Below are 26516 nucleotides of genomic sequence, written 5' to 3' on the forward strand. Positions count from 1 at the left end.
GAGGCACGCCCTTCCTCTGGGACCTGTGGGTAACGACCTTCTCCGTTTGTCTCTCTGCGAGCTCACCACCCAGCACTCTGTGCTCCACTCAACAAATGTTAATTCAACAGTCGACACCTGCACACACTGGGTTTGACGCCCCCTTCTGTGCTCTCCCTGACTTCTTCTCCGCAGGCCTTGTTGTGCGCACACATTTACACAAGGTTTTGGTAACTGTCTGTTTATTGCCCGCCTCCCTGACTAGAATGTAAGGTCCTCGAGGACAACGCCCAAGACAACATCTATCTAATTATCCCGAGTACCTAGAATGGTGCCTGGCACATAACTGGTGCTCGACAGATGTTTGTTAGAAAAACAAACTCTCTCTCCAGTCCTTCTGGAAAAAGCTGATGCTCTAGCTGGGAAAGGCAACTCTACAGTTCAAAAGTGAACCTTAAAACAACAGATCGAGAACAAATAAACCGTGGTTTGATCTGGCCAGTTTAACATTTGGAAAAAATAATTTAAAACTTCTTTTAAACCAACAAGGACCATCAATCCTGGAAAGGACCACGGCCTCTGCGGCACCTGCAGTGGAGGTCGGCGCCCCCGAGATCCTCGGCTGACACCTCTTCTCCGGTGGCGGCTTTAACCTGCGACAGGAGGACAAAACTCAGTGGTGAGATCCCGAACACAGCCCCAACAGGCACACCCCCCGGCCCCCTGCACCTACCGCTGTGTTTGCTCATCCCACCCTCCGAGTAAACCAAGAAAACACTCTGTCTCCAGCCTACAGAGGAACATCTGAACCAGAGGCACTGAGGAAGCTGCCCAGCCCTGAAGGGAGCCCAGGTGCTTCCGACCTGGACACCCAAGCGCCTCCCCGCGTCACGCTGCCTCTACACGCGCGCTGACGGCTTCGTGTCTGTGCACACGCTGCTCCCACTGCCTGGCGCCCTCCTCTCACCCACCCGGTGAATCCCTACTATCCTTCAAGCTCCACCTCAAGTCACTCTCTCTGCCCAGCTTTCCCTGACCCCCGGCCTCATCGCTACTGACAGAGCGATGCCTGCTCATCTCCGGTCCAGGGGTCCCCCCGGGCACCTCCAACAAGGCCTGTGCAGACTGCATCTCGGTAACCTGCACGTGTCTCTGTGGTCCCCTCTGCGCTGTGAGCTCCCTGATGGCAGGAACTGTGATTTGTTCCTATCTGAACACTCAGTAAATGTACTGAAGGAATGCCTTTTTTTCGTCTTTACTGAACAATGCCCGTTACTGATCACAAACAAACTCTTAAAGGTAGAATACCTTTAAGATGGGAAAGAAATCTCCAAGATTACCTACATCTAAGATTTAGCAGAATGTGACCAAAAAGAAAGAAACCTCAAGTAATAAATTAAGAAGGACTTAATTATAGCCAGAGAAATTCTAACAGGAAAAAGAAAAAAAAAATCATTTAGTTCTAAATGCCAAACTGATGTCTTAGGAATTGCTTATTGATTCCTACTGCTTTGGGTTGATTGATTTGTTTCTTTTTCTTCAAATAGGAAAAGCTTTTATTAGAATAATAAACATTAAAATACAGCATAGAAGTTACTTATTCACTACATCAAAAGCTCTGTCTTAAATAAAATATTATTCCACAGGGAAAGGTAATTAAAATTTTCACCTCCAATTATTCCACCCCTAGAACTAAATTCTGGGTTCCCTTCTTCCCAAAAAATTCAGTGTAAAATAGCATTCAGCCCAGACAATAACTAAATATAAGCAGTGTCTGGAAATTTAAGTTGTAAAAAGGAATAAACAACCGATATACTATACTCATTTTCAGGGAACTGATGATATCAACTGAAAATACAAGGATTTGTCATTGGTTAATATTCATTGAACATACACAACGTGTTTGATACTGTGACAGGCGCAAAGACGACAAAAGTCCCAGAGAAAATTAAAACAGCTCATTCTCCTAAGTAATAAGTTCAGAAGATAAACAAAAGACAGGAGAATAAACACCTCCTTCAAAAACTTGTCTTATTACTATGCATTTTTCTGCACTAGTCTAAGCCACTGAAAGCTAAAGCAACTCAACCCTACCTGTGTGTGAACCTACAAAACCTTGTCTCAATTCTCGGTAAAACAAGCAGCAAAATTTAGCATTCTCAAGCAGCTGAGGCGCTGCTGCTGCTGCCCCCCGTGAACATGGGCCTCCCCCGGCCGAGCCCTGAATGGGGCAGTGCCCCCAGCAGGGCAGACTCCTCCAGCTGCTGCCCTGCTTCTTTCTAGGCGCCAGCTACGTCTGCACCCACTGAACACACACCTGGCTGCCCAGCTTTACACAAAACCTCCTCTCGAGAACAGCCAGCAGTGTTCCTCAACACGACGCTGCCTGTGTTCCCCAAAAGACGTTTCACAGTTTAGTCACCTCTTCACTCATTCTCTAATGAAAAATGAACAAGAACTACTCACGAAAGTTTGTTCCCTTTACTATACAAAGGTAAATTGTGAGTGAATTTTCCTCTCATTAACCAATGAGAGTTATCAAATACAGCTAGAGAAATAAATAATAAACACTGCAGGCTTTTTGAATAACGTCTTGAGACTGTTATCACATTTGAAATGGCAGTTCTTCAGGCTTACCTATCCTCAATAAAAGATATTAAAAATTAATGCAATCATTGGGAAAACACACTTATTTCATGAGAAAGCATAAACTCTTTTTAACATACTCTTTTAAATAAATTTGTGTTAATATTCCAAAACCAAAGATCATTCTTTGACAGACTTTTGAAGTAATAAACTTACTTTTTGAGATAAAATTCACACACCATAAAATTCACCATTTAAAAGCATACAATTTGGTGATTTAGTATATTCACAAGAATGTGTAACCATTACCACTACCTACATCCAGAACATTTCATCACTCCACAAAGAAACCCCACATTCATTAGCAGTCACTCCCAGTCCACCCTCCTCCTGGTCCCTGGAAACCACTAACCAACTTTGTGTTTCTATGAATTTGCCTATTCTAAATATTTCATACAAATGAAATTATACAATATCTGTCCTCTTGTGCCTGGCATAATGTTTTCAAGGTTCATCCATGTTATGGCATGTGTCAGAATTCCATTCCTTTTTATGGCTGAATCATATTCCATTGTACGGATATTATAGTTTTGTAATTTCCTTGATGTTCTTCTTTTCACCTATTTCATATTCTTGGATTTTACTTAAATAATGGGACATTTTCTTGCAAGGTGTAGTAATTACCTGTGTCTTCACCCACCTCTCTTCATCCTTTGAAGTACAGGACCACGTTGTGACATATGCACGGCAGAGCAATGACAGTATTATTGGAAATCCCTAGACTGGAGCTGACCAAAGAGGAGGTGAGACAGAGCCTGGGATGACATAATCCAGTCCCCAGTGACTGCATCACGGGCAGATGACCAGTGAGGTCGCACAGGGTCGCACCCTCAGAAGGGCCCTGTGCTTGGAGCTTAATGCTCGGTGTCGCCCTCCTGAAACTCTTACTGACACACTCTGAATCTGTGTGCTGTAGGTGAAGTCTGAAGAACAACAGAGCATGTGCGCCAGGCCTGGAGCCTCAGCCCTTGCTGGGTCTACCTCCCACCGCCTCCCTGAGACGGGTTCTTGGCTCCCTGGTTCCCTGCCAACTGGGCCCTGGCCCTGCCCTACCTCCTCTTGCCTGCCCCCGAGTAGCAACTGTGACATCTGCCCCCACTGGGGGCCTGGCATGGGCAAGGGGAAGACGGGGGTCAGGTGTGCACCCCATGCTATCTCAGAGGGAACACAGCAGCAGCGTCCCTCACCTGGGCTGGCAGTGCTGAGGTATGTTCGACAACAGGTGACTCAGTGCGGGGTAGGGGTGGGAGCTAAGGGCTAGCCTCTCGCCCACTCCCCAGCCAGGTACGGAGCACACCCTGGCCTGGAGGCTCACACCCTTGGGGTCATGTGTCCACTGGGGGTTGGGATGGCAGGCCCGATGAAAACAGAGATGTCTGGGAAGGGGAGTATTCCACGCTTGAGGGCACATGTCATTAAACAGCAAATAAAAAACACCAAGACAAGTAAAGGGACCACAGAAGAAAGGAAAATGTTTTCTATTTTAGTACCTTTAACAACACTTTTCTCCTACTTTTTGAACAAGAGGTCCCATATTTTCATTTTATACTGAGATCAGCAAATCATGCAGCTGGCCCTACCAGGGATTCATACAGGTTGCTGCGATTCGAAATTTACAGCACCTCTCACAGTCATTCTACCTAATCTGTTCTTACTTCTTTATCTTTGAAAAACTTAACCTTTTTGAAAAGGTAATGCTTTCACAAGGCTCAGAAGTCAGAGGCCTCTCTCCCACCCTGTTCCCTCTCCTCTGCATTTAAACAATGTTTACTGTGTCTTTTCCAGAGTCTCCTTATGTACATACAAGCTTAAAAATGTGTAATTCCCCCATTTTACACAAAAGTTCACATCCTGTATATAAGCAGGTGTTCACTTAACTTGCTGCTTTCACTTAACAATTTATCAACTTGTCATTGACCTTGAGTCCAACAAGAGTACAGCTGAGGTAGAAGAAAAAATAAGTAAAAGTTTATTTCTTCAGCCACGTCCATTCAATGAGGAAAGGACAGTCCTCTCGGCAAGCAGTGCTGTGACAAGAGCACATGCACACTGAGGAGGATGCTGGACCCCTTCCCAAACCACACTCCAACTCGATTCAAAGTGGATCACAGACTTGAGGGGAAGAGCTAAAATTCTAAAACTCCAGGAAGAAAACAAGGATTAAATATGTGTGACCTAGGCGTAGACAAATGGCTTCACAGATGTGACACCAAAACCACAAGCAAAAAGAGAAAAAATACACAAATTGGACTTTATCAAAATTAAACTTTAATGCTTCAAGGGAAGACACCATAAAGAAAATGAAAAGATAACCCATAGAATGAAAGAAAATATCTGCAAATCATGTATCTGATAAGAGACTTGTATCTAACACACACAAAGAATTTTTACAACTCAATAAAAAAATAGCCCAATTAAAAAGTGGGTAAAGGATCTGAATAGATGTTTCTCCAAAAAAGATATACAATGGCCTACAAGCACGTGAAAAGATGCTCAACAGTGTTAGCCATTCGGGAAATGCAAATCAAAACTAAAATGAGGTACCACTTCACACCCACTAGGATGGCTACAGTCAAAGACAGATACGCAGTAACAAGTGTTGGCGAGGATATGGAGAAACACATTTGTGGTGGGCACGGAAAATATGCTCTGGACAGTTTGGCGGCTCCTCAAAATGTTAAACACAGAGTTACCATATGACCCAGCATTGTACTCATAGGTATATATCCAGTAAAAATTAAAATATATGTCCACACAAAAACTTGTACATGAATGTTCATGGCAGCATTATTCATAATAGCCAAAAAGTGGAAACAGCCCAAATGTCTCTCAATGATAAATGGATAAACAAAATGCAATCTATCCATATAATGGAATATTATTCAGCCATAAAAGGAATGAAGTGATTGCTTAAAAAAATTAAACACAGAATCACCACATGATCCAGCAACTCCACTTCTGAGTATAAAGAAATGAAAGCAGGGACTCAGATATTTGTACACTCATGTTCACAGCAGCATTCTTCACAATAGCTCAAAAGTGGAGGCAATCCAAAAGTCCACTGCTGGATGAATGGATAAACAAAATGTGGTATATGCATACAACGGAATGTTATCCAGCCTTAAAAAGGAAGGAAATTCTGACACATGCTACAAAACAGCTGAATCTTAACGACGTTATGCTAAGTGAAATATGCCAGTCACAAAAGAACAAGTACTGTATGATTCCTCTTACAGGAGGTACCTAGAGTAGTCAAATCCGTAGAGACAGTAGAATCAAGGATGCAAAGGGTGGTGGAGGTGAGGGGGCATAGGTAGTTGGTGTTTAACAGGGACAGAGTTTCAGTTGGGGAAGATGAGAAAGTTCTGGAGTTGGGCGGTGGTGATGGTTGCACAACAAAGTGAATGTGCTTAATACCACAGAACTGTACACTTAAAAACGCTTAGAATGGCAAATTTTATATTATGTACATTTTACTTCAATCAATCAATCCATCGCGACTATGTTCTTACCAAGGGGGGTCCTGCCAAGAAAATGGTACCCTGCTTGCGCACGATGATGTTTTCGTCAGCCATGGCAGGCACGTAAGCACCCCCGGCCGTACAGGATCCCATGACCACCGCTATCTGGAAGCCAAGCACACAAGAACCCCTGAGTACAGCAAGCCATGGATCACACGGTCTCGGGGTCGACAGTCCCCCAAACACCACAGGGCCGGGAGGCGTTACTAACTAGTCCTGTACTTCAGGGATGGAGTAAAAACGGAGGCCGCTAAACGGCTGGAACAGTTTCCTAACATCTTGCATCAAAGCGTTTTGAAGGGCTTATGCCACACTTTTACAAAGTTTATAGACAATCTCCCTGTCAGAGAGAGGACTGGCCAGACAGACCATTAGCCTGAGCACCTAACACAATCCACCATAAATTAGCACAACTCTATTAAAAAGATAACTTTTAAATCTTATCATAGTAAGTGCTCTAAATAACTGCCACTTACCTCACAGGAATAGTGAAATAATTCTTCAAATGAGTGCCGTTAATGTTTTATGTTACCCAAATATGATACGTTCTACACATAAAACCAATGTCAGCATTGCAGTCGAGAATCCTGCTCAGAAGAGAGCTGACTGGGCTGAAGCTGGGGGCGCACTCACGAGGGCTCACGGAACTGTCTTCTCTGCCTGTGTGTGTGTTTGAGATTCTCCATAATAAAAGCTCAAAAAAAATCCTTGCTTAGAGATTAGAATGACATAAGGAACAATAAATAAGGGTTTGGCTGATTACCCCTAGATAGGAATAAATAATATCACAAAGAAAAATAAGGGAAGTATGTAATGGATATTTTCTTAAATTATCATATGAAAGTGGTTTTTGCCACTAATTCCAATATTCCATCAGTTTTCCTTATAGTCATACAAACATGTTTTGAAAAAAACAATGTCACACTAGTATTAATCCAAAAATGGAAGGCAGCATGAGTTAACATCTTCCGTGTAAATGGCTATCACAAAAAGCATTTTTCCCTATTTCCTATATGTTACTAAAAATGGCTGCAACATTTCTCTACCAACATATCACAGAAGTGTTTATCACTTACTGTTTTTACTCATCAATCACCCCGAAGTTTGTTTTCAAAATATCTATGGCTAGAAAAACTCAAGGAAGCGCAAGGGAACATCATCTTAGCAGTGTTCATCATAATGAAAATGTGCAAATAACCAACACGTCCATCAATACAATATTTTGAATGAATAAATAAACTGTAAATAAATATGTTTAAAAATTTGAGGCAGGGCCGGCCCCGTGGCTTAGCGGTTGGGTGCGCGTGCTCCACTACTGGCGGCCCAGGTTCAGATCCCGGGCGTGCACCGACGCACCGCTTCTCTGGCCATGCTGAGGCCGCGTCCCACATACAGCAACTAAGAAGGATGTGTAACTATGACATACAACTATCTACTGGGGCTTTGGGGAAAAAAAAAAAGGAGGAGGATTGGCAATAGATGTTAGCTCAGAGCCAGTCTTCCTCAGCAAAAAGAGGAGGATTAGCATGGATGTTAGCTCAGGGCTGATCTTCCTCAGCAAAAAAAAAAACAAAAAACAAAAAAAACCTGAGGCAAAAAGTAACTATTGAAATGTTAACACTTCCTAACCCCGAGTGGAGGGTACACAAGCATTCCATTCTATTATTCTCTGTACTTTCTGCATGTTTGAAATATGTTATGGGCTTTTTCTTGAAGGTTCTGTCAAGAGCAAAGGACACGGTTTCACCTTATCAGCCTGTTCTCTGTACTAGAACACCAGATTCAGCTTCAACGATTTCAGCACCAAAAAAGTCAAAGAAGTAGAGAAGAGTCACAATGACACAGGAATCTAAAAGGGGACAATTTTCAAAAGACAGACCTAAAGAGCTAAAGGGGCAGAGCAGCGCTCCATGAAAACAGTAGGGACCAAGGGAGAGAAGACAGGACCGTCAGCAAGTTCCAGAGACCACGATGGAGGCGGAGACAAAGAAAGAGGATTATTTTGTCACGATGCAGTAAGACAAAAATGAGGGACATGAAACTGAACGGCATCATGCCATCTCAGGGGAGAAAGGAGATACCAGTTTAGCAGCAACGGCTCAGCAGGAGCTGACATATCTACGTCAGGGCATTTTACTGTATTCCCAAGGGCACTCCAGATGCCTCTTCTCCACGGTACTTCCCACCCAAGGACACCGACACTCCACCTGTCGGACACCAGCAAATAACGGCCCCAGTAACCCTGACTGCTGGCTCACGCCCCGTGTGATCCCGTCCCCGAGCGTGTGTGCCAGAGCTGGCGCCGGGCTTCCCACAGAGAGAGTGCGGCAACCCACCACGGTCAGGGGATGAGAGACTGTCTTCCACCTCGCTGCTCCCCCAAGAGAAAGACACAGGCAGACCTTGAAACCATGGTGCTAACTAAAGACCCAGCCACAAGAGATTCCATTTATAGGAAACGTCCAGAACAGGAAAATCCAGAGAGACAGAAAACACATGAGTGGTTGCTAGGGGCCGATGAGACTGGACAGAAATGGGAAGTGACTGCTAATGGAAGTGTCATTTCATTCTGGGGTGATGAAAATGTTCTAAAATTGATTCAACACTGTGAATATCCTAAAAACCATTGAACTGTACATATTAAATGGGTAAATTGTATATTATGTGAATTATATCTTAATAAAGCTGTTATAAATTTTTTTTTAAAAAGCAAGAGTAGAGTTACTACATACACGAGAATCACAATTCCCAAATGTTCATCAATGAGAGAGAGAGGCTAGTCCAGCCACAAGTATCTAACGGTGCAAAACTTAACATTGCTAAAGCAGATTCTTTTTTTTTTTTTTTTTTTTAAAGATTTTATTTATTTATTTTTCCCCCCCAAAGCCCCAGTAGATAGTTGTGTGTCATAGCTGCACATCCTTCTAGTTGCTGTATGTGGGACGCGGCCTCAGCATGGCCAGAGAAGCGGTGCGTCGGTGCGAGCCCGGGATCCGAACCCGGGTCACCAGCAGTGGAGCGCGCTCACTTAACCACCAAGCCACGGGGCCGGCCCATGCTAAAGCAGATTCTGATAACAGAAATAAAAATTAAATAAAGGATCACAGACAAGAGAAGTCACCACTGTCACACAATCTCCTCTTCTTGTCACTTAACTCTGAGCCCTTCACTTGCTCACAAAGCAGAGTGAACGTCACCAACAGGAGCTGGGCCTCCACTGTCCGCTGCTGCCGCTCACAGAGCAGAGGGAGCCCGCGGCCACACAGCACCAACTGCCTTCCACCTCCCAAAGCCTTCGTCTGTGGTACAACGAAGACCTTACACAGGGCCACACTGGCCAAATCGTCTGGAACCCCAGAAAGAAAATTCTGCTGCTTTCTCTTGTTGCTAGTGCTGTGGAGTGGACTCCAACTCCTGGCGCCCCTGTGCCCAGCAGAGCAGACCCCTGCCAGGTCTTTTTGCCCCATCCTCTTACCTTGTGACGTTCTATCAGACAAGGCTCTGCTGCCGTTCATAGAGTTTTCATGGCCAGGTCCTTCTTCCTGGTCTGTCTAGTCTGGAAGCTCCGCTGACACCTGTCCCCACGGGTGACCCTGCTGGTATTTGAAATCCCGGTGGCACAGCTTTCAGCATCACAGCAGCACGCAGCCACCACGGTATGACAACAACAGACGGGTCGTGTGGCTCCCTGACAGGGAAGTGAATCCAGGCTATGGCGGTGAGAGCACCCAGTCTTAACCACTAGGCCACGAGGGCTGGCTGCTGCTTTCCCACCAAGAAGATATTAAAAGGACGTGAGATGCGTGACCATAGAGTGTTCTGACCACGCTCAGAGGTGCAGATTTGGCTTCTGTTGGAGGCACAACACAGGCACTGTGCCAGGAGAGCCATCACGGTGACCCTCACCTGCATCAGAACAAAGGAGAACTCCCGAGAACCACAAGAAGAGGCTACAGCCCCCACCCCGTCCCCAGTGAGGTGGGCCTGCCCTGTGACATGCACGCACCGAGAGACCCTCCTGCAGGGTGAGGAGCCTGTGCAATTCAAAGACTTGACTCCAGAGCAAGCAGCAGCAAGAAGGCTCAGAGTGACATGTGACCCACAGTCACGACACTTGTGACCACCCCACAGAAGGCACAAGCAACGTTTTCGAGTAAAAGGAAATGAAATGCTACAACACAGAGGGAACAGTCTTAAAAAACTTTAGACAAAATTTCATTACCCTCCAGGTCTTGCCTGAACAGAGGCTGGTTCTCATTGCACCAAAAACAAATCACGTGTTGTAGGCCAGTAGCCTGCCTCACGGAAAGGGCCTGAGAGGGAGTCAAGAGGTTTTATTCCTAAGTCTGAAAACCTGTGTGACCTCGACCTCCATCGTTCCACTGAAAAACTGCAGAAGACTATCCAGTTCAAAGGCACGCTGTGATAAATGTAATATCACTTGAAGGGGGAAAAGTTTCATCTCCTTGATAGAAAAGTCATTAAAAATATAATACTTTTCAATCTCTCATCTTACTTCTTTTTCAATTTAAAGTAATTGTGGGAAGAAAATACTGCCTGTATCGCATTTTTTTCTTCCTCTACCTGAAGAGCTGCCATTAAAATATACACCCATATCAATTCAATAGCCATCCAGAATTTAAGAACATTATCAACTACATTGACTGATCATGCCAGTGACTCTAGAATACTCGTGCTTATCTGTCTAACTGGACAGCTGAGATGCATACAGAGAACAAACCGTCTGCCTTACCCAGAACGTCCAGTTCCCTCCCCAACCTTTTCATCAGAGCCTCAAAGCAGCAATCAGAGAAATTCTGCCTCCCCCAGGCCCAATCTGGCTTCATGAACAGGTTGAAATGTATTTTAAAAATAATGGCATTCAATGCCTGTCCTAACCAACCCCTCAAAACAATTACCAAGCTCTGAAGCAAAGAAGATAAATTTCAAAAATGAGTTAAGCCAAGGAGGGAAGAGGGGGAAGGAAAGGAAAGAGGAAGGGAGGGACACCTCAGGAATATTCAAGGTAGATCTCCAAGGAGAAGAACAAACTGGCAGAAACACAAGGGAGTGGAAGGCCTGCGGAGCTGCGAGTGAACCCGGCAGACAGATAAGCAGACCTCAGAAGGAACACGCTGGGCATGGCTGCCGCTGTGGTAAGGGCCACAGGACCACGAGGACGGGCACTGACGCACCCGAGCAAAGACGAGCTAGACGAGACCATCACCAGATTACAAATAATGGGCACGTGAGAGCTGATTCCACTTCTGAAGAGACTAAGTCTCGCACTGAAACAGCCAGCAGCACAGCACCACAATCAGGACAGGAAAAGACGTGCATTCCCAGGCCCTCACCACATCGGGTGTGGATCTGCAGAAGGCCCAGAAAGTGTCCTCAGGACAGGAGGCTCCAAGAAAGACGCCCGACCCCAACACACCAGGTCTCTAAACTTCAAAAACAAATAAGGGGTCCTAAAACCTACCAGAGAGGAAGGGGAGGGAACAGGAACACAGAGTCTGCACCTAGCTCAACCGTCTTTCCTCCCGAGAGCAAAACCCAAATTTTCAACCCTGGAAGGTCTGTAGGAATCTGTCCACATCCCGACAGCTGCAAAGATTACAAAATAACAGCCTATGACCGTTGAGAGACATGCATCTGAGAAATAAGTGGATAAATGGGTTTACAACGGGCAAGATTAATAACGTGAAATAAAAACCAACCTTGGGGAGGGAAACAGGAACTGGCCACGAGGAAGCTGGTTCTCACCATCAAAATGCACACACAACATCACCAGAGTACAAGTGACTGCTTTGTATAGCGAAGTACCAAAACTGTTTTCATCAGTCTAGCTGCACCAGAGTCTTCCATAAATAATAAAACATACATCAAACACAGGGACTAGAACTACTCAGTATGTGGGACGTCACTCCAGTAGTTAGCTGTAAGGAGTTTGGGTCCTCCAATACATTGAGTAAGGACCTCCTCAGGGAACGTGTGAGGATGTAAACACTAATCTCAAGTGGCTTAGAGCCTGGTAAGGGAAAATTAGTCAGCACATACCTAGATAAAAGGGATAAAGGCACGGGGCCGGCCTGGTGGCGCAAGAGGTTAAGTGCGTGAGCTCCGCTGCGGCGGCGTGGGGTTCGCAGGTTCGGATCCCGGGCGCGCACCGATGCACCGCTTGTCAAGCCATGCTGTGGCGGCATCCCACATAGAGTGGAGGAAGATGGGCACAGATGTTAGCCCAGGGCCACTCTTCCTCGGCAAAAAGAGGAGGATTGGCAGATGTTAGCTCAGGGCTGATCATCCTGACAAAAAAAAAAAAAAGAAAAAATGGGATAAAGCCAGGAGCGAGGTGTAGCTCCAGAAGCACGGGGGCGGGAGGAAGAAAAGATTCCTCCCGGCAGGGGACCCGGGGAAGCTCTCTGGCGAGGGTGTCGTGAGATGCGCCTTGGAAAGCGGGCTGGAGACTCAGACCCCAAGATCTAAGGGGGGAAGGAGGGCCTGGCCTGGACCTGAGCAGACATCGTACAGGGCCGTGGTGCACAGTGAAGAACAGAGAGCCGTGTGCACACAGGGTGGAAAGTCAGGGTGGAGGCAGACCGCATGAGGCCTTAAGTACCAGGCGAAGTCTGACGCTGGTGTCACAGAAACGATGGTTGGGAAGCAGGGAACCAGAGGAGAAGTAACCTTGCAGTAAAGTGCGCAGTGGACACAAAAGGAGAGACCAGGCGGTCAGGAACACTGGTGGGCGAGGCCTGTGCCGCAGCATAGCTGGTGATGAAGGCCTGGAACCACCCACGGCGCCGGCAAGAGGAGAGGAATGGAGCTGAGAGGCTCAGCCCAAAGAGAAAACTCAAGGGACCTTCGTTCTTCAAAGGTCCATGATGTGCTGATCATGCGTCCAGCAACAGAGGAGCTCCTGGGGATACAGAAGTGAGGAAGATACACATATTTCACCTAAAAGGATCAACTAGGGGAAAAGCAGAGAAGAGTCAAGGATGACATCAACGTCGCAGTCCTAGGGAAAGAGAAGAAGGAAGGACCACCAACACGAACAGGACCAGGTGAGGGGCAGAGGAGTGGAGAGCAAAGGTGCTCCACGTCTAGGTGGAGCCTACAGAACCAGCAGGAAACGAGTCGGGACAGCAGAAGCCCTGAGGCAAGCAGAAGGAGAGGGAGGGCAGGACGGGACAGGCCACAGCAACCACGGTTCTGTCACCAAGTTTCATTAGAGCATCACGGACAAGTTCTTGGGCGGAGGTGGGAGGATTAAACGAGCAGCTGGGAGAAGAATGAGGGAACACCAGGGCATGAAGCTAAAGAGAATCTCAAGAGCAGGAACAAACGCCAACACCGCCAAGACGGAGAGGTTGTGCGGAGGCAGACCTGGTGTGTGCCTCACTCCCTCGGGGGCAGGGAGGGCGGAAGGAGAGGGGGCGCCAGGGGCGAAGGCTCTGGGCCAATCCTAGGAAGGCTGCCAACCCCAGGAGGAGAGCCGCTTCAAGTAGCAGCAGAGCTAGAAAAGGCCCTTTTCTTGTGGCGTTACTTCTGGTGCTTTTCCTTTTTCTTTAAAAACAGAGGCGGTCAACAGGATTATCGTCTGGGAGGAAAACAGCGGATGAGAAACACTCAAGTCAAAGAGAAGCAGGTCTAAGTGATGACGCACGAGGAGGGGCGGCACCAGGATTATAAACGACAGGTCCAGCCTGGGCAAGAGGGACAAGGCTTCCAGGGAGAAGGGAGGAAGACAGCAGCAAGCCGTGTCTTCTCAGGAGGACGAGCCCTCACAGTCGCCCGACCTTCTCTGTAGAGCATGAAGCAGGAGCCTCAGTGCTCATGTCAGGTTCAGAGTTCACACGTCGGGGAAAAGATGAGAACCACCACCACGGAGACGAGAAAACAGTAACAATTAGAAATTCTTCTCGGGGCGGCCCCGTGGCTTAGCGGTTAAGTGCGCATGCTTTGCTACTAGCGGCCCGGGTTCGGATCCCCGGCGCGCACCGACACACCGCTTCTCCGGCCATGCTGAGGCCGCGTCCCACATACAGCAACTAGAAGGATGTGCAACTATGACATACAACTACCTACTGGGGCTTTGGGGAAAAAAAAGGAGGAGGATTGGCAATAGATGTTAGCTCAGAGCCAGTCTTCCTCAGCAAAAAGAGGAGGATTGGCACAGATGTTAGCTCAGGGCTGATCTTCCTCACAAAAAAAAAAAAAAGAAATTCTTCTCAATTCCGAGAGCTTCATAAGGACATAGGAAGGTAAACCTTTACCCTAAACTTCCCACTGGAGTAAAGTAGAAAAAATAAATGCAAAGAGAAGGGCCTTTATCTATCTATCTATCTATATATAAATACTGATGTCAAAACTTTTAGGAAACAAAAATAAAACAGGCCAGAGGAAGGCATCCAGGCAAATACCCGTCAGACACTTTAGACTTTGATCACATGCAGGTGTTGCTTATTCAAAAATACTCGACACTTGTCGAGTAACTTTAAAAAGCCCTGGTTTTAAAGCACTTGGAGATTTATGTTCCACAGAAGCAGAGACCCTGCCTGGTCTTACTCACCAGCACAGGGCCTCGCTCACAAAAACACCTGTTACATGTTGGCTGATGTTTTACACAGAGCCCACAAAAGCTACATGAACAGAAACACAGAGCAAGGAATAAGCACACAAGGTGACAGAGGTCTACAGTGGGTCGAATGGTCGCCCCCAAAAATACACCCACACCCAAATCCCCAGAACCTATGACTGTGACCTTATTTGGAAAAAGAGTCTTTGCAGATGTGATGAAGTTGAGGCTCTTCAGATAAGATGACTCTGGATTACCTGGGTCGGCCCTAAATCCAGTGACAGCATCCTCACAAGAGAGAGAAGGGAAGACACACAGAGGGAGAAGCCACACGAAGACGAGGCAGAGACTGGAGGGATGCAGCCACAAGCCCAGGGACGCCTGGAGCCCCTGGAGCTGGAAGAGGCAGGAAGGGAATCTGCCTTAGAGCCTTCTGAGGGAGCACAGCCCTGCTGCCGCCTCGCCCTCAGACTTCTGGCCTTCAGAACTTGAGAGAGTCAATTGCTATTATTCTAAACGACCCAGTCTGTGGTAATTTGTTATGGCAGCCCTAGGAAACTAACACAAGGTTAGTACAGCTCCCTAAATTACACTACCAGATTAAGTGGGCTACTTTCCCCTGTAAAACAAGAGATCACAATAGGAATTTCTTACCACGTAATGGAAGGGCCATCTGTGCAGAAGTGAGCACAGCAGAAGCTTCTGTTTAGATACACGAAGCAGAGGTAGGCAAGGTCACTACGTCGTCACAGCAAGAGACCACAGGGACAGCAAATAAAGAAGAGAGGCGTACTAACTGCAAGTGAAGACTAGTTAACCAGAATATTAATAAAAATACCACAAACTGAAGAAATCCAATGACGAAACATAAAGGGGCACCATCAGTATTATGAAGTATTTCAAACACGCAAAAAAGAAGAGAATAATTAAATAAATATCCTTTCACCTAATTCCCAGTCTTAATAAATCTTGACATTTGGCCAGGTTTTTTTTTTTTTTTTAATAATTTTATTTATTTATTTTTCCTCCAAAGCCCCAGCAGATAGTCGTATGTCATAGCTGCACATCCTTCTAGTTGCTGTGTGTGGGACGCGGCCTCAGCATGGCCGGAGAAGCGGTGCGTCGTTGCGCGCCCGGGATCCGAACCCGGGCCGCCAGTAGCGGAGCGTGCGCACTTAACCGCTAAGCCACGGGGCCGGCCCTGGCCAGGTTTTTTTAAAGGAATAAAATCCTTCAGACACAGCTGAAGCCTCTATCCACCCCCACAGACCCTCTCACCTCCCTCCCACGGCAAAGGTTCCACTGTTGGTAAAGCTGAGTGTATCACCCCACACGTATGTTCAGACATAAATAATAGATTATTTGATGTATTTAACATTTAGACAAACAGCAATTGGCTATACATTTAGTCTAGTATTTTTTTTACTCGACATATTTTTTGAGACATATTTTTACGTTGATGCATACAATTCTAGTTCATTCATTTTAACAGCTCAGAACTGTATTATTAATCTCCCACTATGGTGACTCAAGTTGTCCTCTAACTGGCTGTAACAAACAATGCCACGATGAACTTTCTTGTACATGTCTCCTCATCCATGTACTAGAGTTTCTGCAGAACATGGTCCTAAAAAAGCAATCACTCAGTGCCCTTTCTTTTTAAAAACTCTTTTCCTTCGATGAATAACCTTTATTACAGTATAAGAGTATTCCCATAATTAACAGCAGAATCTGACTGGAGATAAAATCTTAAGATACTTTCTGTGGAAAACAACTAAATTCTGTATTAAATTCTGTTTTAAGTCATCCCAGAGTATCTAGTTGGCAAACACATTTGGAGCCAAAAGCAGTATATCTCATGAATGAGAAATTACCTGTGTAATATTTTTAGACGACATAATCGCCTGATTATAGAATATGCGGCCGAAGTGATCTCGATCTGGAAACACATCTGCTTGCCGACGCAAGTGCGCCCCTCCTGAATCAACTGAAGACGAGGAAATGAGTTGGTAAGTCATCTCCAAGAACAAAGTGTGCTGTACATGGGAAGACTCGAGTGAGCGACCGCATCGGTTCTTAATCACCCTCACAAAGCACCTGCCCATCTTTCTGAACTATCACACAGCCTCTCTCCCCGATCCCCCAACACAGCCACAAGGATTCCTGTTTTCCTCAAACCCATTAGGCTCTCCTCCCTCTGCGCAAAATTCCACTTAAGAAATGTTTAGGACATTCTCTCCTTTGAGGATTAGCTAAAGCTAATAGGGCACGGCCCCCCAAGCAGCAGGGCCGCATGGGCTCCTACACCTGCAGAGCAGTTCACACTGTGAGTCAGCCCAAGAAATTCACCTCCACAGAAGAAAGCATCTCTCCCATCAGTACCCGCTCAGATGCTCACACGGGAGAACAGTATACACCAGAGTTCTACCAAACTAAACCAAATTCCAGGAAGTGCCCATTTTAAACTGGTTCTTTTTGAAACATCCTTAGATTTAAATGTATTTTAATTTCAAATACAAACTTACTTTCATTGAAAATTAAATTTCTTTATATTACATCTGCTCAAATTATATGCATATTCAAGCATTTAACATAGTACCTGGCACTCAAGAATCCATAAATATTAGCCAGTATTTTTTCATAGTTTGAACCCATTATGGCTCTTAGAAAAACAAAATATATGAAAGAAAAAAACCCCACACAGTGTAGAGAAAAACTGGCAGATACCAAAATATCACCAGGAGTTATTCCTCAGTGATATTATCATGGGTAGCTCTTGTTTACTTTTTCTCCCAGAGTTTTTAGCAAAGAACATGCATTTCTTTTGTAATCATGGGAGAAACCAGCAGTTTTTTAAAATACCCGTTGATAAAGTCACACACGTAGCCTTCTAGGTGGTCTGGATCTCCCCAGCTAATAACAGTTTACTTCACTGCGCTCGTGACTTGCCCAGGTAGATGCAGGGGAGCCTGTTCTGCAGCGCGATCTCTTGTGCCCGCACATGCTTCTTCACCGTCACTGGGTAGTAGATACCTCCCTTGACGGTGGCATCATTGGCCACAATCATGCATTCTACTCTGAAAAACAGAAATTTCATTGGAGAGAGAGTATGAGAGATGTCTTCAAAGTAAAGGCCAATCCACATCTCATTAAACCTCCCAGACAACCTGCAGCTTCTACTACAGGTGACCAACGACAGTCCTCGGCACACAGTCTTATGACATAAAAGCAAACTCTGACCACGGTTTGCATACGCATTTATGTAATACAAAATGATCATTTTTGACAAGTTTACAAACTCATACTTGATTTTTAAAGAGTCATCACCCTATATTAGTAGTGGAAATCTAACACCCTAAGCCACATTTCATAATGATTCTTTGAATGAAAGGGTCCTAACAACATAATCCAAAAAAAAAATCCAAGTCTCAAGGGTGAGGAAATCCCTCATAATACACCTTCAAAATTTCCTTTGAGGAAGGTAATTTGCAAAACTGAAAACTGATCCATCAAGAGTATTTATTTTTCGTATTTTCAAAAGTTCTTCACATTACTGCCATATGCTTTCCTATAAAACTGAACGAAGTTTAAAATACATTTATTTAGGGGCCATCCCCGTGGCTTAGCGGTTAAGCGCACGACCTCCGCTACTGGTGGCCCAGGTTTGGATCCCGGGCGCGCACTGATGCACCGCTTATCCGGCCATGCTGAGGTGGCGTCCCACATACAGCAACTAGAAGGATGTGCAACTATGACATACAACTATCTACTGGGGCTTTGGGGAGAAAAAGGGGAAAAAAGGAGGAGGATTGGCAATAGATGTTAGCTCAGAGCCGGTCTTCCTCAGCAAAAAGAGGAGGCTTGGCATGGATGTTAGCTCAGGGCCCATCTTCCTCACACACACACAAAAAAAATACATTTATCTTGCTTAAAATAACAGATGCAAACTTTAAAACAGTATGTTGAAAACAAATACTACAGTGAGGCATCAGTGGTGCCCTTTCTCACCAAAACCAGTTTGCTGGGCATCAGGGCTCACAAGTAACACCCAGGAGGAGGGTGGTGAATGAAGACGGCCAGTGAGGGAAACTGCTTCACTCTGCCAGGACCGACAGAGTGTTCTTTACAGAATGTAAGCTTGATCCCGGCTGAACACCAGGCTGACGTGAGGGAAGCCATATTGTAGAAAAGAAAGCATATTGTAACTTCGAATGACCTCTGATTAACTAATCCAGACGTGCTTTGTGGATCTTACGGCCCCTCCCAGCTGCTATAAGTTCATAACTTTGTTCTCTTGAGTTCCTTAGCAACGTGATAACCCCTGGGCAGAGAGTCTATGCTGACAGCCATCATCAACAACAACTGAAAGATCAGGGTATAGGGCGTTGCACCAGTCTCTGATGCATATCCAGTAAAACAAAAGAATATCAGGAACTAAGCCCAGATGTCTGCTCCCACCAGCAGGCCCCCTATATAACTGGCCTGTAGTCTGTTCTGTAAGATGGTTCTTTTGGACATGAGTCAGCCATCTTCCCCCTTGCTAGCAAGCTGTAATAAAGAACCCTTTCTCTCCTATCACCTTGCCTCTTGACTACTGGCATGTCTTGCGGGGGGCAGACGAACCCCCTTTGGGCCATAACAAGCTTCTTTACATGTACGATGTTTTGTTCTCTCACTTCATATTCTCTAGAATTCTAAAACACCACTCACTGAGTCCCTGTTGAGGACAGAGAACAGCACGGAGCGTGGGGCCCTGGGATGCTGTGCTTCTCCTACCAGGGCACGTGGCCTGCAGCACCCACAAGAGAACAGGGCTCCTCTCCTTTGAGCATCCATTTTATTCACTAGATCATGTAAAGCCTTTTTCCACATTACAATTAAAATTTTATAGAGTGGAATGCAAATTTTTAATGACTTTAACATTAAACAAACTAGACTTCAAAGGGAATTAGGCTGTGGCGAGCTGCTCCCACTCCTAGTCCTGGTGGGCACCAGAAGAGCCTGAGGAGGCCAGGCTGTGAAGCCAGACAAAGGCAGGCGAAAGCTCTGGCTCTGCCACCAGCTAGATGTGTGACCTTGGACGAGAGACAGCCACTTTCACTCGTCTGTTAAAAAGTCACAGACTTGTTACAGAATGAGAAATAAAATTAGTCTACAAAAATACTGCATTGTACATCTATTGGTTTTGTCTACCCAGCACCTATTAGTGTGGCAACAGAACCAAACTTTCTTCAGAAACTGCCTCCTCTCTATTTTTAATCCATGTGGTTCAAGCAGACTGACCCCAAAGCCTGTCTTCAAAGGCGGGCACAAGAACCAGGCCTTTCTAGTCAGGGTCCGCACTGGCTCAGCAGTGGGACTGGGCCCCATCAGGAACTACCTCCTTAGGAACTTAGCTCCCACTGCAGCTGCTAAGCTTATAGAACAGAACCCAGGAACTGCCTATGGCGTGCTCTGCCTCCGGGCCTAGGAAGCCAAACTTATCAGTTAAGAGAGTCAATAAGTTCTCTTTTTTTTGCTTAAACAAGTTTGAGCATCTATCATTTGCCAGAGAAACAGTGCTGACAATATATTCAACCGTACTATTTATGTAAAAAGGTCTATTTAAATTACAATGAAGTACTACTTTATACCTATTAAATGAGTGAATTCTTTTCCAGTCATAATATCGAATACCAGAGCAGCCCTAGTGCAGAGATAAAATCAGTCTTTCCCCAGCCCCTTGGCCTCTTGGCCCCACGCACAGGAGCCTCATGAGCTAAAATGCACACACTCCATGTGGAACTCTGGATAATGACTCCATTCACAGAAAACAACTTAAGAGCTGGCGTCCATGAGAAGATTTTTTATTACAAGTTTAAAATGTGCAGTGGAATTAAACCAGGCTGAGCTCTGACCCCCAGCTCTTCATCTATTTGGTATCTCTGTGGAATAAGGAGGATTCCAGCCCAACTCTCAACCAGAGAAAACAAAACACAGCATTATCCTGCAGGTGTGACACAATTTCACAACCTCACTCTGGAAATAACCACAACAGATGATTTGGCCTATAAATTAATTCCTGTTGTTATTCAACAAATACTCGACGTGCCACATCCCGTTGCAGGTCACGGGGACACAGGGTGAACCAGGAGGGCGACGTGCCTGACTTCGTAGAGCCTCCACTCTGGGGCAGAGGCTCAGTCGGGGGAGGCCAGCAACAACCAACAAACGCCCAAGATAATCTCTGGCTGTAGCACTACGAGAAACAGTAAAACAGGGTAACACAACATGTACAGTCATTGTGTGATTATCAGTCACTTTCAAACAACATAAAACAAAACAAGGCACCCGCGGTGGGGGCTGCATCGGGACAGACGACCAGGAACAGCAACGGCAGCCCGTACTTACAGGGCAGGCACCACGCACCACGTACTGTGCTAAGGCTTTCGGGACACAAGGTAATCCATTTTACAGACGGGAAAACAGGCAGAGAAATTAAACCACATGCCCGTGGTCACCAGCTAACAAGGGGTGAAGCCAGGCTTGCGTCCAGGCAGCCTGGCTCCAGAGTGCACCCTCCTAAGCAGGGGCCAAGGGAAATCTGAATGGAGACCTGAATGACGAGAAGGAGCTGCTGTTCCAGGAGCAGGTGAAGAACACTCGTGCAGAGCAAAGCGCTTGAGTACGGGCCCTGAAGCAAAAAGCAGTTCAGCGTGTTCAAGAAACAGCCAGACCAGGGGCGGCCGAGCTACAAATAAGGGTGAGGTGAGGAGAGCGGGCAGACAGCAGACCCCGCAGGACATGAAGGCCGTGGTAAGGGACCTGAGTGTGCAGAGAGAAGGGCTGCAGCTCACTACTCTTCAGCCAGTTTCCATCTGAGGCAAGCAGTCCCTGGTTCTAAACTGGTTATAAATAGATGCCATATAACAAGTTTTCTCCAAGTTTCCTGGTGTCTACTTCAGAACTTACCATGGAGTCTAGACCAGCATCTCCAGCATTACTCAAATGTGTAAAAGGGCAATAAAGGTATAAAAGAATTTAATGACTTTAGCGGCGTGGCTCTGACAGTCCAGGCTGAAACTACCAATGACCATGGTGTAAAGAATAGGGACTCAACTGCTCATTCACTCACAACCGCCTGGCTGCTCTCGGTACCCCGAGTGCCAACTGCCCTGCGCACCTCTTGAGGAATGGGTGTTTCTCTTCTTTTTCTTGTTTCTATGTAGCTGAGCCACGTTCCTAAAGAAGCGGGGTGAGGGTGGGACGATCTTACCCTGTCCAGCCTAGGAAGGTCTGGCGGGACATTACTCATGTCAAGTCAAGTAAATGACTTGAGAACTGCAAGCACAGAGCAAAATTCATAGGCCGCCAAGAGTAAATGTTGGGGTTTAATGTTGTCATTTTAGGAAATATTATATTATTCCTAGTTTATGACTACAGCCTCATTTTTTTCTACTAACTTCAGTCTTATTCTTAATTTACACTGTCTTCTGCTATTTCATGACCCTTTTTGAATAGCTGTAACTGTTTATTGGAATTAGATGGGATGCAAATAAAGCAAAAACAAAAACACCTGGTACATTTATAACATGGTGAATACCGATAGCAAGTAAAACAGCCCACATTTTCAAAAGATTTGTATCAACTGCCATAAAAACATTAGTCCATCTAAATATTGCCACTTCTGGGGACTGAAGAAATAATTAAGAACAGGAAAATACTATCTGCACGAAGATGTCCATTCATTACACTGCTTTAGAATGGCGAAAATCGGGGGAAGCACAAGTGTCTAACAACAGGTATATGGTTACAAAGTGACAGCACAAGACAAACCAATAAAAGTCTTAAATATCAAAAAAATGTTTGCTTAAATAAGTGAAATAGCAAAGCACTAAATTCTATCTGTGACATGATCATAAGTACATAAAAGGTACATTCATTCAAGAAATATATGTTGGGGGCCCAGCCCCGTGGCCAAGTGGTTAAAGTTCAGTGCGCTCCGCTTCAGTAGCCCAGGTTCACAGGTTCAGATCCTGAGCACAGACTGACTCCACTCACCAGCCATGCTGTGGAGGTGTCTCACATACAAAAAAATAAAGGAAGATGGGCACAGATGTTAGCTCAGGGCGAATCTTCCTCAGCAAAAAAAAAGAAACATACGTTGGGGGCCGACCCGTTGGAGTAGTGGTTAAGCTCGCACACTCCGCTTAGGTGGCCCAGGGTTGGTGGGTTCAGATCCTGGGCGCCAACCTACACTACTCATCAAGCCATGCTGTGGCAGTGTCCCACATACAAAACAGAGGAAGACTGGCATGGATACTAGCTTAGGGACAATCTTCCTCAGCAAAAAAAAAAAAAAAGGAAATTTACATTGAATGCCTATCACCTGCCAGGCAGTGGTCCAGGCACCAGAGTTGAACACGACAAAGCCCCTGCCTTCACCAAGTGTAGACGCCAGTGGAGGAGGAAGACAGTAAAGAAACAACCACAAACCAGTACACAAGATCATCACAGCACCGCAGGTACAGTAATGCAAGTAAACAGGACGCTGTGACCAGTAACCAGAGCTGGCCCAGATGGGAACGTCTGGGAAAGCCTCTGAGAAGGGGGTGTCTGAGCTGAGAGATCAAGGAAAATGAGAAGTCGGCAACTTCACAGGGAATAAAAGGACAAAAGTCCTTTTCCTGGGCCAGAAAAAATTGATAGGTTCAAAGAACTCTCAGAAAGCCAATGAGGCTACAAAAAAGTGGTAGGAAACTAAGTTAAAGAGGGAGCAGGAGCCAGATCATGTAGGACGCTGTAAGCCATAACCGCGCGCACACGGAGGACAATTGGACTCCGAGAGCAATGGAAGCAGGTGGAAGGTTTCAAGCAGGGCAATTCACGATCTGAGTTGCATTTTTAAAGATCGCCTTGGATGCTCTGTGGAAAACTGATCACAGGGAAGCGGCAGAAGGAGCTGCTAGACCAGGCAACCGGCCCGTGCAGGAGACGAGGTGACACGAGGCGGCGGAAGTGGGAGGAGTGGGGGGACCTGAGTACATTCCTGGGGCCTCACGAGACTTCTGGACCAACAAGACTTCCTGAAGGACTGAAGGACAAGGCCACAACTAGAGAGGAACCAGAGCAATAAGATGTTTGATGTGTTAGACGACAGATTTGGGCGAATGTGTTTCCCGTGATTCTGATTCTTGCTATAATGTGCATTTTGCAATAATCTAAAACAACTTCTTTATATCCCATAAATTCTCATCACTTTCCTATCTACTATTCCTATTTTGTGCTAAAAATAATAGTGTTTAATAGGCATCACTCATGAAGCTGTTACCATGCGCCAGGCACCCTTCTACACATGCTCCCTGACTCATTTACTCTTCGCATTCAGTCTTCACAATCCTCTACAGTAGCTACTATTATTATTCCATTTTATAACGAATCACATTTTACAGATGAGGAAACACAGGTACTGAGAGATCAAGCAATTTGCTAAAGGTCAAACCGCTACAAGACGGAGCCAGGACTCTCACTGAGGCCGATGACTCCTGAACCTGCACGATTGCCAAGTGCTACACTATTTCCTTCAAGTCGAGAATTTTATAAACAGAACAAGGCAAGACAATAAAGATAAAAAACATAATAGCAGATGCACAGGAAAAGGAGAAGAACATGCTCCAACACGCTGACAGTCATCATGACGGGAGGTGTAATTGAGATAATTCTCCTACTTAATTATGTATTCTGTATGAATTTAACTGTACTAAGTTTACCATTTTTTTAAAAAGGTATATTTTTAAGTGTCCGCTAAGACTCCAAGAAAAAAATGTCTCCACATTGGGTAACTACTAAGCAAATCACAATTGGCAGAGAGCCATGGGGGAGGTCTGGGCGTAAAGAAAGGAAGCAAGGAGGAATCAACAATGGGGACTGGCTCCAGGTGCGCAGGTCACAGGGAGAGGGTGGAGGAACAAACATCTAAAACCAGCATCTGAGTCAAAGGAATTATATCAGGCAGAGTCCAACTGCCTAAGGTCAAAGGCAAGCTTTGCCAGTGGCTTGACCTTGGGAGGTATTGAACTCTCTACGCAGGTTTCCTTACCTGCAAGAGGGGGATGACTCGAAGAGTACCCACTCCCAGAGCGGCAGTGCAGCAGTGGAGATTAAGACCACTGATCACGGGGCAATTGTTACCAGCTCGCCAGCATGCTAACTGTGCAGGGAACGGGAGATCGTACAGGAATATGCACAAATACATTTAACGCCTACCGACTGAGACAGCCTGAGTCTGCAGAGCTTCTCCAATGCCAGCATTCAGAACCTGGAGGGCTTATTAAAGCACCAATCTCGGGCCCACTCCCAGAATTTGACTTAGTACTTCTTGGGAAGACCCAATAATCGGCATTTCCAACAAGTTCTCAGGTGACACTGATGCTCCCTGGGGACCACACTTGGAGGACCACTCCTCTAAGACAGTGGCTTTCAGCCTAGGTGTGGAGAGATGGCTGGGGAGCCCTGGAGAACCACACAAGCCACACCCTCACTGGAGAGTCTGATTAACTAGGGAGCTCAGGATTGGATCCCCAGCATCTTTGCTGGGGGTTTCCCTTCAAGTGTCGTCTCTAAAGCTCCACAGATGAGTCTAACACGTGTCTGGGTGGGAAGCCTCAGTCCTAAATAACACCAACAGCACAGAACTTGCACGCTGACGTGCACAGCAGTGAGCGCTGGACGCTGCGCCCCATGAGTCTTCCTCCCGACCCCGGGGTCGAGTGCAGAACACTCACCCAGAGACTCTCCCGATGCCTGTAATAATGCCACCTGCCGGGACCTCCTCGTCACCATACAACTGGTAACCTGCAAACTGGGATAATTCCAGAAATGGAGACCTGAGTGGAAGAAAGGATGTTGCTCGAATTAATGTCATTTTAAAAAATCATATTTAAACAGTTACACACATGGAAAAGATTTTTTCTTTAAGGGGGCAACGTTTCAAATACACATGTACACAAAATCCACAAAAATAAGAATATCTAAAACAAAATCCAATTTTAAAAATAAATAAATAAAGATTTGGGCGATGTATATGGTATAGCCATACAACAGAACACTAGGTACTTATTTTAAAAGATGTTGTACAAATGTATTTATTAATACAGAAAGAATAGCACTAACACTTAAGTAGCACTTACCATGTGCCCGGCTCTCTTCCAGGAGCTTCAGAAACACTAACTCACTTACTCCTCAGAACAACTCTGGGTGGATCCTATTATGATACTCACTGACTAACAAGGAGACTGAAACACAGGCACTAAGTCACTTGTCTAAGGTGCCACACTAGGCAGTGGCAGAGCTGGGCTGTAATAACAACCTGGCCCAGGCCCCAGGCTCTCAATCACTGTGATTCTCTCTCACTCACTTAAATGTTCATGATACATTAAGTGGGAAAAGAGGGGTGACAAAACAACACATTTAGTCTGATTCCATTTAACATATGTGTCTGACACATGCATACAAACGTACACAAGGACATGCACCAGGTGTGCACAGCGTCTGTCTCCAGGTTGGCACACGTGCACGTCGCAGGAAAAGCCCCTGTGGGCTTCATTGCTCCCTCCAACTGGTCCTGGGGCCTCCACTCTTGCTGCCCACAGCCTGCTCACAACACAGCAGCCAGAACAACTCCAACAAACACAAGTCAACTAGATCTAATGGTCTCCTGTTCAAAATCCCACCAGGTCTCCCCATTTCTCTCAGAGTAAAAGCCAAAACTCCTACACTGCCCACAAGGCTGACGAAATCTGACCCATCTC

General features: G+C 45.8%; 1 protein-coding gene across 6 annotated transcripts in view; it reads right to left on the bottom strand.

The window, feature by feature from the left end:
- Positions 1–26516, bottom strand: part of MCCC2 (methylcrotonyl-CoA carboxylase subunit 2) — a 61276-nt gene that overhangs the window by 23091 nt on the left and 11669 nt on the right. For all 6 annotated transcript variants that reach the window (XR_015552049.1, XR_015552052.1, XR_015552051.1 and 3 more), the window contains exons 4-8: positions 25491–25592; positions 17677–17804; positions 16602–16714; positions 6138–6251; positions 568–632 (exon numbers count right to left, since the gene is read on the bottom strand). Coding sequence is in view for 2 of the 6 variants with exons in the window: in XM_014779698.2 (XP_014635184.2) it covers positions 568–632; positions 6138–6251; positions 16602–16714; positions 17677–17804; positions 25491–25592 (522 nt within the window). In the remaining 4 variants the exon portion in view is untranslated. The remainder of the gene's footprint in view (positions 1–567; positions 633–6137; positions 6252–16601; positions 16715–17676; positions 17805–25490; positions 25593–26516) is intronic.

This window comes from Ceratotherium simum, chromosome 4 (assembly GCF_057802395.1).
Source record: "Ceratotherium simum simum isolate JZ-2026a chromosome 4, ASM5780239v1, whole genome shotgun sequence".
In the NCBI taxonomy this organism is placed as follows: domain Eukaryota; kingdom Metazoa; phylum Chordata; class Mammalia; order Perissodactyla; family Rhinocerotidae; genus Ceratotherium; species Ceratotherium simum.